This window comes from Polypterus senegalus, chromosome 3 (genome assembly GCF_016835505.1).
Source record: "Polypterus senegalus isolate Bchr_013 chromosome 3, ASM1683550v1, whole genome shotgun sequence".
NCBI classification, from domain to species: domain Eukaryota; kingdom Metazoa; phylum Chordata; class Cladistia; order Polypteriformes; family Polypteridae; genus Polypterus; species Polypterus senegalus.
This window is the reverse complement of record NC_053156.1, coordinates 208,899,487-208,912,721: the sequence shown is the minus strand read 5'-3', so window position 1 is coordinate 208,912,721 and position 13,235 is coordinate 208,899,487. Positions and strand designations below refer to the sequence as shown.

Below are 13,235 nucleotides of genomic sequence, written 5' to 3'. Positions count from 1 at the left end.
TGACAGAATAAATGTGTGATTTTATTTTTAATTAACTGAAACTTTAATAATTGACACATTCATTTACAAATATAAATCCATTTTGGAACAACAGGTGGTAATAACAATATTTTCCATTACAATATTACAAAGCAGTACTTACTCACACTTAAATATGACGGACTGTACCTGGATGTATGGAATTTCTTGTTTAACCAAGCTGTTGAAAGAAAAATCGAAAATAAGATCTCATATAGAAAACATGAAATTGTAATTTCAATTTTGAATAAATTCACTTAGTTACAGTGTATTAGGATAACAAACAATTAAGGAAAGGAACAACATTTATAATGAACTGTCTACTCACCAAGAAGATAAAGCTGAATTCAAACGATGAAGTGAAAAAGCCAAGTTAGACAGATATTGACTATTCTCATCAATATCTGCATTGTTTACTACAGGATTGGAAGTGAAGATTCTGGGAAAAAGTGCGTACACTACTTCAGCAAATGCTGATTGGTGTATGGCTTTCAATTTTTACCAATGATAAGAAGCCAAACTTCCAGACATTTTCAAAACTTTATAACTTACTCCCGGACAGTCCATGGTACTTTAAAAATGAGAACATGTCTGGGAAAATGAGGATAGTTGGCAGCCCTAGATACATCATGCTTCTAGCTGTCATATGGTAGCAACTGGCAATAGGAACTATTGAGTCAGCTATGAGTATAGTGACACTGTTCTGAACTGCAGAGAACTTAAGGACAAAGATTTCTGAAAATACTCAAAATGCCTAATAGAACAGGAAACACTCAAACCCTGGTTAGTAATCAAAAGAGCAACAATGAATCTTTATAAATAAAAAAGAAAGGTATACTTGTATAATAAAATGCTCTGAAGACGCCAATAAGCACAAAAAAGACAGAATGCAATGTCAAAAGGCAAAGAGAATTTCAGTAAACCACAATAATCAGAAAAGAACAACAGATACTGGAGAACTCACTACCACCACAAATGGATTTTCAATGAACCGCAAGGGACTTTGGATTTTCATTAACTTTTATAGGGCTGAGAGCAGTCCATTGTGGTGATGGACAGATGGTTCTACCTTTTTGGGGGACCACCCACAAAACAAAAGGAACATAACCAAAGATACCGAGCCAGATATAAACAAAATAATACACACTGCAGAAACAAAATAATACTCACTGTTAATGTAGAAAATGGCAAAATAGAGATAAAAGCAGTATTTGAACCACAGCCAGTGGGTGTGCCTGGCTGAAACACAACAGACACAAAATGGCAAAAGGGGATGCAGATTCTCTAGTCTGCCTCAAAACCGGCCTCACCCTAGGAAGCCTGATCCCAAACTCAAGAGGCAGGTTTCCAGGCCTGCACAGGCTCAAAATAGAGAATTGGCTTTAAAAGTATACTACATACACAAAAATGCCCTTCAATGGAGATGAAACTGTAAACCCTCTGGCTTAATAAGATAAAAAATTAACGAAAAACAATAAAAAAGCAAAAAATAAGCAACCCAAAAATAAACAAGCCCAGTCCGTAATCCAGTTAACGAAATCCAAAATAGATGCAAATATTCGTAAATCCAAAGTAATACTCACCATGAAATGCAGTCCACAACAGACAATGATATTATGCTGGAACCACCACCTCCTCCCAAATATAAAAGTAGAGGGTGGTTCCTCAGTAGTAAAATCAGGGTGGACTTGCCTTTTGGGTGTCACCCATAGAACAGAAGAAACATAGCCAGGGGATAAATGTACAAAATATGTAATTAACTAAATAATTCTTAACCTCCTTAGTGCTAACCCAGAGTGGAATTCTATGTAATTGCAGTTATTGATGGTAATGGTCTGTTTCTTCATGCCGGTCCCAAGTCTGGATAAATGGGGAGGGTTACATCAGGAAGGGCATCTGGTGTAAAATTTTGCCAAACCAATATGCGGACAGATGATCCACTTTGAAAACCCCTAACGGGAGCAGCCGAAACAAGAAGACGATGGTAATGGTCTGTCTGTTTATACAGTGTTAAGCCTGAATAACTCTTGGAACAGTATTCTGGTGCCATCTAGTGGATAAAATAATATCAAGCTGCAAAAATATCATGAATATTTCTGTGTATTTTGCTGCTCTAAAGTAAACTCATCAATATCCTTGACTGGGGTGAAGCCTTCATCTAAAATACAATACAATGTAAACAAAAATCTGTCAGAGCAAGCTTTAGTACAAACTGAAACTGAAGCCTTAGTTGAATGAAGCAATAGTGATGACAGTTAGAACAGGTAATCAAACATTGACACTGATAGTGAAACTGATGGCTGGTGACTTTAACTGCATAAAGCTACAGCTTGATACAAGTAGGCCTGCTAATAAAAGGCAATATGATTGCTATCAAGTAGAAAGACAAAAAGATGTTAGCCCCATAAGCACTATTCACTATCGTTCATGTCAGGGTAAACGTGGAAGTCACTAAGCCTTGCACCATGGTAACCTAAAATAACACGTGCAGATCAGGCAGTAACATTCTACCCTTTTATGCTCAAGCAACAGGAAAAATATTATAAGAAAAGTGTTCAATGAAAAACGCTTCTACTGCCCTGATTGAGACATTGGGCTGTGCCACAAAAAGGACATATACTAAATCTACATCAATGGACACTAGACATAGTCTTCCTAATGCATTTATGTTGACATTTTGATATTGACATGTTTCTGTTACATGTAATAACATTTCACCTTGTTGAAAATAATTCAACATTTTTGACTTGTGTTTCTGGGGATAAACATAAAGATAAGGAGGCTACACAAAAAAATATTGGCAAAAATATAATAACAAAAAACAACCAAAAAAAAAATTTAAAAATATTAGAAAGAACACTAAAAGTAAAATAAACAAACTGACTGAAAAATAACAGCCTTAGGTTGACTGTCTAGTTCCAGCTAGTTTTCCACTCCATGCAAGAATGTGAATCCTTAATCTAAAATAAAAATTAAATGGTTGATTTGTGATCAAAGCCACATTTGTATTTGTTTTGTTATTTTGTAATCATCTTATGTATTAGTTTTCTCTCCAGTCTTCTCTAGTCCAGTTTTTCAGCTGTTTTACTTTGTGTCTATATACTGTATCATCACAGGCTAATGTGGCCTAGCCCTGTTAGACATTGTTATCAGTCCAAACTGTAATAGGCTCATGCGTTTCATTGAAAGACACATCTACTCCATCCTCCTCACCTCTGTGGACCCACTCCAGTTTGCTTACTATCCGAACCGCTCCACTGATGACTCCTTTTCCTATATCTTGCAAGCTGTACTGTCTCACCTGAACACCAGGGATACATATGTCAGAATGCTGTTTGTTCATTTCAGCTTGCATTCAACACGATCATTCCCCAGCAGTTGGTGAAAAAACTCTGCTGAGCCTTAACACTGCACTGTGTAACTGGATTCTAGACTTTTAGATCGAGAGGCCACAATCAGTTTGCTTTGGAAGAGGAACATCAAAACCATCAGGTTGAACACAGGAGCCTCCCAAGGCTACGTGCTGAGCCTACTATTGTTCATGCTGCTCATCCATGATGGCACTGCAAAGTCTGAGTCTAATGTCATTGTCAAATTTGCAGATGATACAATCATAGTGAGCTTCATTAGCACTGATGATGGCACATTCTACAGAAAGGAGGTTAAACATCTGGTGAGGTGTTGTGGTGAAAAAAATCTGTCTCTAAATGTCAATAAGATAAAAGAGATGCTTGTCGATTTTAGCTGCAGCAATGACTGAAGCGAATCGTCTAGCCACAACTAATTCTTACCACCTTTTACAGAGGAACTGTGGAAAGCTTCCTGACAAACTGTATCACTATGTGGTTTGAGAACAGCAAAGCCCATAAATACAAGATTCTGTAGATTGTAGTGTGGACAGCTGAGAGGCTCATAGGGGTCTTCTTCTTCTCGATCCAGAACGTTTTTCAGACATGTTATCTTCATAGAGCCTCCACCATTGAAAAAGATGTCTCCCACCTGTCACACATATTGTTTGGCCTGCTGCCATCAGGTAGAAGATACCAGAGCATTAGAACCAACACAATTCCTACATGTCACCCAGTACCATTTTCCTACAGCATTCCCCCAATTATGCACTGTCACTTTGTACTCTGCACTTTACTGTGGATATTGAGCATTGTTCAAGCTTTATAGTTCTGCATCTTTTTTTTTTTAAATTGTATTGTTGCACTGGTTTTGGTAATGTTATGGTGTAAGTTAAATGTACAGTACGTTATTTTGCCTATGCAATTGGGACTGCAAGGAATGAAAATTTCGCTCAACCATATACCAATTATGTTGATGAATGACAATAAAAGTTGGGTTGAGCTGAGGTAAGATGGTTGAATATTATATTACTGATTGTCAAGAGCAGAATATATCAATTTATTAAAATCAGTTTTGGAAAATGAAAGGAAGAAAATAGTATTGGGCGCCTGAAATAATATTTTTTAAAAAATGCAAAATGCTTCTGTCCTGAAATATCACTTTAAATTTAACTTGTTTGTCTGGAAAACTTCCAAGACATTCCATCCAGCCTATCAATAAGAAGGAATAGCCTTAATGAACACAATTTTGATATGGCATTCTTGAAACTATGCCCATGTTCTTATGAGCTCTATGTACTTGGCACAGGATCCTTTCTGAAATGTTGTATTGGATGTAAAATGTCAGTTAAGTTTAGCTTGATTCCAACTTGATGTGAGTTGTTGTAAAAAAGTAATTGTACTAATGCTGTTATTCAAACATTTGTCTTGTTTAGGTATATCAGCAAAGCAGAAAGAGTGCAGCTATAGCTGTGCTTGTTCAGCATTTCCAAAATTCTGCATCTTCAGCTTCATAGATGGTTTATGCATTGAATAGTCCATGTGTTTTCATCTGAAAAGTTCTAGTGGAATTCAAATCAAAAACAGTTCACACAAAATCTGAAAATTGTATGCCACTTTATACCTTTCTGTTTTTGCAAGCAATGTGAAGTCAAGCAAAATGATATCGTTGCTAACTAAAAAGATTACAATATGCAAGCTTTTGAGGCAGCTCAGGTCCCTTCTTCAGGCAAGATGTAATGCATAAAAGATACAAGAAAAAATTTAATCTAACAGTTCACTTTTCTAGTCTATACAGTATATATAAAAAAGTCAGTATATGTGTGTGTGTATGTATGTAAGTTTCCGCATCACTTCTGAACGGCTGGAGCAATTTTCATGAAACTTGGTACACAAGTTTCTCATTGGTCCACTAAAAGTACTGTAGGGTGAAATCAACTCTAACCCATCCCCTTCTGGGTAGGGTGGGGGGTGACCTTGTGGCCTTGTATGCATGTTATCACCCAGTTGACACTAGGAACGACCACCAGAGGGCAAACTAGAGCTGACTGCCAGCATTCTTTATGTTTGAGCACCACCTTGCCCCTGTTGCTTTTGAAATTAATTAGAGTTGGCTGGGTTCCGAGAGTCAAATGGATTATAACATACATACAAGACCGCAAGACAAGCACATTAGTGAGTCTTCATTGTTTGTTAATTTATTTTTATTTTTAAAGATTTTTTTTTTTATTATTGTTATTATATTTTTCTCAATCAATTAAAAAAAAAAACACTTTATTTTCCTCCCGGGCATCTCCATTTATTTCAGCTAGTATCTAATAAATAATATTGATCAGCGAAATTCTGTAGTATTTTTTTTCGCAGCGAATTTGCTTGTTTACTGGTGAAGTTGTTCACTAAATTTTTCCCTGAAAATTTGCTGTGTGGCTGGATTGGTCTGGTTTTTTCCCAGTGCCTCATGATGCTTTGAAAGGTTGCTGTCATATAACAGAGCTGTAGCAGCCAATCTTGAATGGAGATGTTATTACCCTATTTGTGCTACCTGCCTGATTTGCATCATGCATGTGCAGAACTTTCATGCATGTGTCCTGTAAGCTTACCCAACCTCACATTTTACCCTTGTGTCCCTTGCATCACCGGCTTTGTGGGTGTTACTTAATAATGGTAGTAAGAGCTTGGGAGACATAGAGAGACATATAAAAGACTTGGGAGTATTCCAGACTTTTTATTTTTTATCTCAGGGATGCAAGGTGTTGCAGTGGTTAACATTGCTGCCTCACAGTTCAGGTATCATTTTTGGCCACAATAATTGGTCCAACATATTAGGCAAATGATTCCCAAGCAATCAGAGTCATTTAAAAGACAATTGTACTATTACAATCCACTCCAAACTAGTTAAATTTTGCCTCCCTTGTTGACTTAAATGCAATTGAAAAGTTTGCCACAATTCCTGAACACTTTTGCAGTTTTGCTTATCTTGTGGTGAAGTGAATTCAGCAGGGTTCACTCATCAATACTAAAAAATGGACTCCTTCAATAAATAACTTAGAACATTAAAACAATCCAGACGGGAACAGGCCAATCAGCGCAACAAAGCTTACCAGTCCTATCTACTTTATTGTTTTAAAAAAATATCAAGTTTAGTTTTAAAAGTCCTTTAAAGTTAGGGACTTTACTTGGTAGCTTATTCCATGTGTTTATGGTTCTCTGCGTAAAGAAAAAACTTCCTAATGCTTGTGGGAAATTTACCTTTAACAGTTTCCAACAGTATGCCTGTGTTCTTGATAAACTCATTTTAATATAACAGTGTTGACCCACTGTACTAATTCCCTTCATAATTTTAAACATTTCAATCATATTTCCTTTTAATCTTCTTTTGCTGTAAACACTCAGCTCTTTTAATCTTTCCTCATAATTCATCCCCTGTAGTCCTGCAGTCAGCCTTAGTCCCTCTTCTCTGGACTTTTTCTAGTACTGCTATGTCCTATTTTTATCCTGAAGACCAAAACTATACACAGTACTCCAGCTCATGCCTCACCAGTGTGTTTTAAAGCTTGAGCATAGGACGTGTACTCCACACATCGTGCTATATAACGTATCTTTCTGTTTGCCTTCTTATTGGCTTTTGAACACTGTCCGGCAGTTGATAGTGTCAAATCCATTACGATTCCTAAATTCTTTTCATAAGGCATCCTTTCAATTATTGTCCTCCTATTGTGTATTCAACCTAACATTTTTACTTCGTATATAAAATATTTTACATTTACATGCATTAAATTTAATTTGCCACAAATCTGCCCAAGCCTGTATGCTCTGTAATGATTCAACATATTCCAGATTATCTGCCAATCCACCTATCTTGGTATCATCTGCAAGTTTAACCAACAGCAGCAGCCCTAGCTTTGACCTCTGTAGAACATCACTCTTAAAGTCAGCCAATTCTGATGAGGTTCCTCACACCATAAACTTCTGCTTCCTGTGTCTGAACCAATTTGCACCCATCTACAAACAATATACTGAACTCCCAATTCTTTTAGTTTGATGCCCAACCTCTCATGTAACACGTTATCAAATGCTTTCTGAAAGTCAAGATAAATAATATCATATACTTCACTTTGATTATATCCTATTGTTGCTTTCTCATAGAAATCCAACATGGTGGTAAAACATGACCACCCTCTTTGTAACCCATGCTAACTGTTCAGTAAAACTTCTGTTCTTGCCATGTGTTGCTCAGTCTTATCCTTCATAATTCCTTCCATTAATTTATGTGTGATGAACATTAAGATGACTGGATTATAGTTGCTTGGATGTACCCAGTTACCCTTTTAATATATCAGGATAATATTTGCCATTTTCCAGCCCTTCGCAATTTCACCAGTGACACAGTGACTTTTTAAAAATATGTGTTAAGGGTATATAACTTCTAACTTCATTAAGAACTTGAGGATAAATATTATCTGGTCCTGGTGATTTGTTTGGTTTAAGCTTATTTAATCTGAGCAGTACTTCTTCCTCAACAATTTCCAAATCTTTTAAAACTAGGAGGTTATCTATTTCCTCACATGTGAAGACCTCAGAAAAATGTGAGTTCAAAGCATCTGCTATTTCCCTGTCTGTATTTTTAAATTCCCCTTTTTACATCCTGATGAACTTCACCTCCTCCTTGACTGTCATTTTACTGTTAAAATACTGAAAGAATCTCCTTGGGTCGCCTTTCACCTTATATGCTAAATTCCTCTCAAACCACGTTTTTTTTTTTTTTAATCACCAACTAATTCCAAACTGAGATATGTACCTTTCCTGCATTACATGTAAAACATTTTAAACTTGTTCCACTGTTCCTTGACTGTCTTCCCACCAAAAACTTATCCAAGTCTATCCTTCTTAGACTCTGCCACATCTGCTTAAATTTTGCCCAACCAAAATTAAACTTAACAACTTTAGTCTTTGCTTTTACAATATTCCAAAACACTGAGAAATATATTTTATTATGGCCACTTGACCATAGTGGTTCGATCACCTCTACACCCTCAATGATTATTACAAAATACTAAATCCAGACAGACTTCCCCCCACCTTGGTGCTTGAACATACTGTGTTAAAAAACAGTCACTGATTACTTCTAAAAACTCCTGTTATTGTCCTTCTCTATTTTTAAGGCTATCCCAGTTAATATTCGGGTAGTTAAAGTCACCATGACTGTAATATCGCCCTGTAAACTTGCCGTTTAATATTACTAAATAGATGTGCTGTCTACATTGGGTGGTCTATAAGATAATCCTAAAATAAGGCTTCTTTCCCTAAATGCTTTCCAGATGAATCCACATGTCCTCACTAAGATGGCACTCTGCATAAAAAATTCTGCTTGACATAAACAGCAACCCCACCTCCTATTCTGTTCTGTCTATCCTTCCTAAAAATGTATGCCCATCTTTGTTATTTAACTGGGTTTCTGTTATTCTGTAATATAATTATGCTGCACTACATACTACTCCAACTCACTTGTTTATTTTTGATACTTCTAGCATTAAGTCAAGCTATTTTTCGTGTTACTCATTTTACTTTTGCATTTCAATATTAGGTTAGAATTTAAATTACTATGTATTATTATATTTACACCATTGTTTTTTCCTTCATGTACAATTCTAAACCTAGCTTGTCTTAAACTCCCTGCACCCCCATAACCTAATTAAAGCAATCCTTGACTAACCAACTTATACACCTCCCCAACACATTCAGTTCAGATGTAACCTGTTGCAACAGAACACGTCCCATCTGTTCCAAAAGGAGTCCCAATGCCACTTAAACCAATACCCTTCTACCTTACACCAAAATGTGAGCCACGCATTAAACCTTATGATCTCTTCAATCTTAAACTTATTGGCACAAGGCATGATATTCAGAGAACAGTACCTTCTCAGTCCTGCTCCTCAGACTAGCACCTGTTTAAATTTGGATCGCAAAACTGACAGACTACCCTTATGTATTTCATTTGTTCCAACATGGACCACAACAACTGGACCCCCAAACACTCTGAACAAGAGCCTATCCACCCTTCCAGGGAGGTCCCCCACTTGTGCACCCGGAAGGCAACACACCATGTGAGACTCTGTCTCTGGAGCAAAGCTGTGTTTCAACCCCTCTAGCGATTCAGTCCCTAAGTATCTCTACCTGTCTTTTTCTGCGAACTAGTTTTGAGGTGGATTGTTGGGACTTCTCATGCCTGCCTACAACTTCAGAATCTTCAAAGACACCTGAAAATGGTTTGACACTTCCAATTATGGGGTTGATGTCCCCGGACAGTGTGCACTCTTTACCTTGTGCCTTGTGACTGTGACCCACCTATTTCTACCTATCAGGTCTGGAATCTCCTCCCGTGGCACTTTAGGGGAGCACAATATCTCTCTAAAGGACACCTGAACTAAGTCTGTCAATTCTCGAACACAATGCAGGTGAGCCAAATCCTCCTCCAGTTTAGTGTCCCTGAGCTTGAGGTGCTGGATAAGCTGGCATCTCTTGCAGATGTAGCCCTCAATGAAGACTCTAAAAAGTCCAGCATCCAACAAGACTTGCATTGCACTGACCTCATTATTAAAATTTGACTTTGAATTAGTAAAACTGCTCAACTTGTTTTTTTTTTTTTTTTTTCAATTAAAAGGAAAATATGTAACTTAAAGTTTCCTCCCACAATCCAAAGACTTGCAGGTTAGGTGGATTGGCGATTCTAAATTGGCCCTAGTGTGTGCTTGGTGTGTGGGTGTGTTTGTGTGTGTCCTGCGGTGGGTTGGCACCCTGCCCAGGATTGGTTCCTGCCTTGTGCCCTGTGTTGGCTGGGATTGGCTCCAGCAGACCCCCGTGACCCTGTATTCGGATTCAGCGGGTTAGAAAATGGATGGATATTTAACTTAAATGGTGAAACTAATAAAAAAAATTAAGCTAAACAAAAATTGATTAAAGAACTGCTACAGTTATTTTACACTATCTTAAGCTCCTGTAATATTCTCTGCCTTGACTGCCTGCTCTTTCTCCTTCTGTAAGGTTAACTTTACTTTTCTTTGTCTGCTCTCTTAACTTTGCACTCCTCTAATTCCTTACTAAAAGCTCTCCACTCATACCGTTTGTACTCCTTCACATTACTGAACCCTTATGCTGTAGCCGTCTTAACTGCTATACATTCTTGACCACTAAGAACTGTAGAAAAACTTGCTTACTGAGTATCTGCTGCTACTTGTCTGCTCCTACAGCCACTTGTACTTAATCAGTGTCTTAATTCTGGTTGCCTGCTTATGTGCAACTGAGCCCTTCTCTTTACTGCTTTGAAGTCAGTTGCTACCTTTTTCTTCCCTATTAAAGAATCATTGTTTTTGTTACTTATAACTATTTGTCAATACGACACTAGTTATTTACTTAAAGAGATGCACCCAGAGAGAGAGTCAGCTACTGCTACTTACTGCCCTGCCTCGTTGATGCTAGTTTGAATATATTAAAGACAGAGCTGAGAATTTCCGTTACATGTTAGTTTATAGGGAATTAAAGAATCTTCCATTAAGTACACAACTATCAGCAATTAAAAACTTACTCTGTTTAAGCAAATGTTTATGTCAAATTTAACATTAACTTTTTAAGATTGGCTGTTACAGTAAGCACAGGTTGACAGACTATAAGGCACACTTTTTTTAGAAACTAGGGGGCTCCGCCCCTGCTCCCTTCACTTGCCTACCCCCGGGTTTGTTTTACCAGATATACAATTTAAAGAGATTGTTATTTTCATGGGAATTGTTACATATGCATTATTTTCACTTTTACTTTAAAACTTTTGTAAAAACAATACTTGTCCTTTATTTCCGGCCCCAGGCATGGTTAAATCTCTTTCTCACAGGACGTATAATGCTGTTCACGTTGTAAGGGGTGAGGAGGGGCCTGAACACATGCTAAGGAGATGCCGTCGGATCAGCTGCTGTCTTTCTGCTCCTGCTGCTGGTGAGCTGCGTGTTTTGCTTGTTGCGCAGCACATCGATAATTTCAAAGCCTGTAGAGCAGCTGTCCTTTTGCCACTTCGTGTCTCTGCCTCTCACATTGTGCAGGGGGAGGGGGCTTGTTGCTGCTAGCGAGCTGCGTGCTGCTTGTCGATGTTTTAAGAGCTGGGAGCACATGAAGTGTGTCTGCCAAAAGCATTCCAACAACTGGTAGGTTAGATGTCTGTGGACTTGTTTTAAATGTTGTCTCTGCCTTGTCTCGCGTGACGTTAAAGTGTCTCTCATGGAACATCAAATTATTTTCTTAGAAGATCACGTCTCGTCTCCCTCCCAAAATTTTTTTTTATAATAGAGAGAAATTGTAATTTTTTATGTTTATGTTGGTAAAATGACTTCTTACTTCATGGTTACTGCTTGTAACCTTTACAAATACATTTCTGGAATATATAAGTTGTGCTACTCATAACTTTCACAAGAATTGCTTTGCATTATAAGCCAATACTTCAACCAGTATTGGTATTGTGTGCATTTTTCATTTTCCTGGCTTATTATTGTCTTTGTAGCTTTCTATGGCTCCTACTTTGACTACATATCAGCTTGGAACAAGAAGGTCAACGATGAAAATGTGCTTGTCGTAATATATGAAGAGCTGAAAAAAGTAAGCACTTTTCCATTTTATTTGTTGATTTATTCTCCAAAGAAAAAAAATACATTTTGTCATTAATGAATGGGAAACATTTAGTCAGCTTATAACCTTAAAATGATGGCACAAATTTTAATGCTGCTACTTCATAGATCCAGAATCCTTGGTTCAAATCCTGCATATTCTCTTTTTATCTGTGTCAGTTTTCCTCCCATATCTGGATGATGTGCATGTTAGATAAATAAGCAATCCTAAATTAGGCTCAAGAGGATGGGTGGGTCATCAGAAGGACTGGCAGACCATATAGAGTTGGTTCCTGCCTCATGTTCAATGCTACTAGGGCAGGGTCTGGTTTCTTCTTAATCCTGAAAGGGATTGCACAGTTTTGAGATTGTTTGTTATAAACTGAACAGCCATATTATTGCCAATCAAGTTGTTTTGGGCAAATCAATTATAAATTCAATAATTCACTTTTTTTCATTTATTTCCAGAACATGTCCGAAGAAATTAAGAAAATTGCCAAGTTCTTGAATTTCACACTTACTGATGAGCAGATCCAGTCAATATGCAGTATGAGTACATTTAAATCAATGAAGGAAAACTCTAGGAATACTCATGGTGAAATGGGCAATATTTTATTCAGGAAAGGTAGAAAACATTTTCTTCATTTCCTGTTCTTTTTTTAAAATATTTGTTTGTTGTGGCATTTGTTAATACTGCTTCAGGAAAGGTCTGGGAAACCAAACTGGACCCATTCATGTCTCTGTGGGTTTTCTCCAGGAATTCCGGTTTCCTCCACATCTCAGACTTGTGTTGTGTTTAAATAACTGCCTGTATGTTGACCCAGCGTGAAGTATGTAGTGTGTGATGGTCCTCACTGAGCAGGCCTACTGCATAGCATTTGCGAGAGGAGACATGAGAGCGGTGCACATGTGTCATATTTTGATGGTTAGGATTTTTAGAAGTCAGGATGATATTCTTGAATACTGAATTCCTTGAAACATGGGGGATAAAGAGATCTTGCCAAAGAATGGAATGAAGCTCTTCATTGCAACATTTAAATTGCAGACTGATATTAAATTAGGAGTTGTGTTTATATCTTTCAGTTAATACTAACACCCAACACTGAGGCCAGCTTCATGTCTTTGTCATTATTCTTGGGGTTCAAAGATGCCAAGCGGGTGTTTACCAATAACACTATACAGTATATACACCCCTATATACTGTATATATATACTGTATATATAC

At 37.4% G+C, this 13,235-nt stretch overlaps 1 protein-coding gene across 1 annotated transcript in view; it reads left to right on the top strand.

Annotated features, from left to right (window-relative positions):
- LOC120526862 (sulfotransferase 6B1-like) overlaps positions 1-13,235 on the top strand; it is a 60,619-nt gene that overhangs the window by 36,976 nt on the left and 10,408 nt on the right. Inside the window, exons 5-6 of the mRNA XM_039749980.1 lie at positions 11,908-12,002; positions 12,479-12,635. Coding sequence (XP_039605914.1) covers positions 11,908-12,002; positions 12,479-12,635 — 252 coding nt within the window. The remainder of the gene's footprint in view (positions 1-11,907; positions 12,003-12,478; positions 12,636-13,235) is intronic.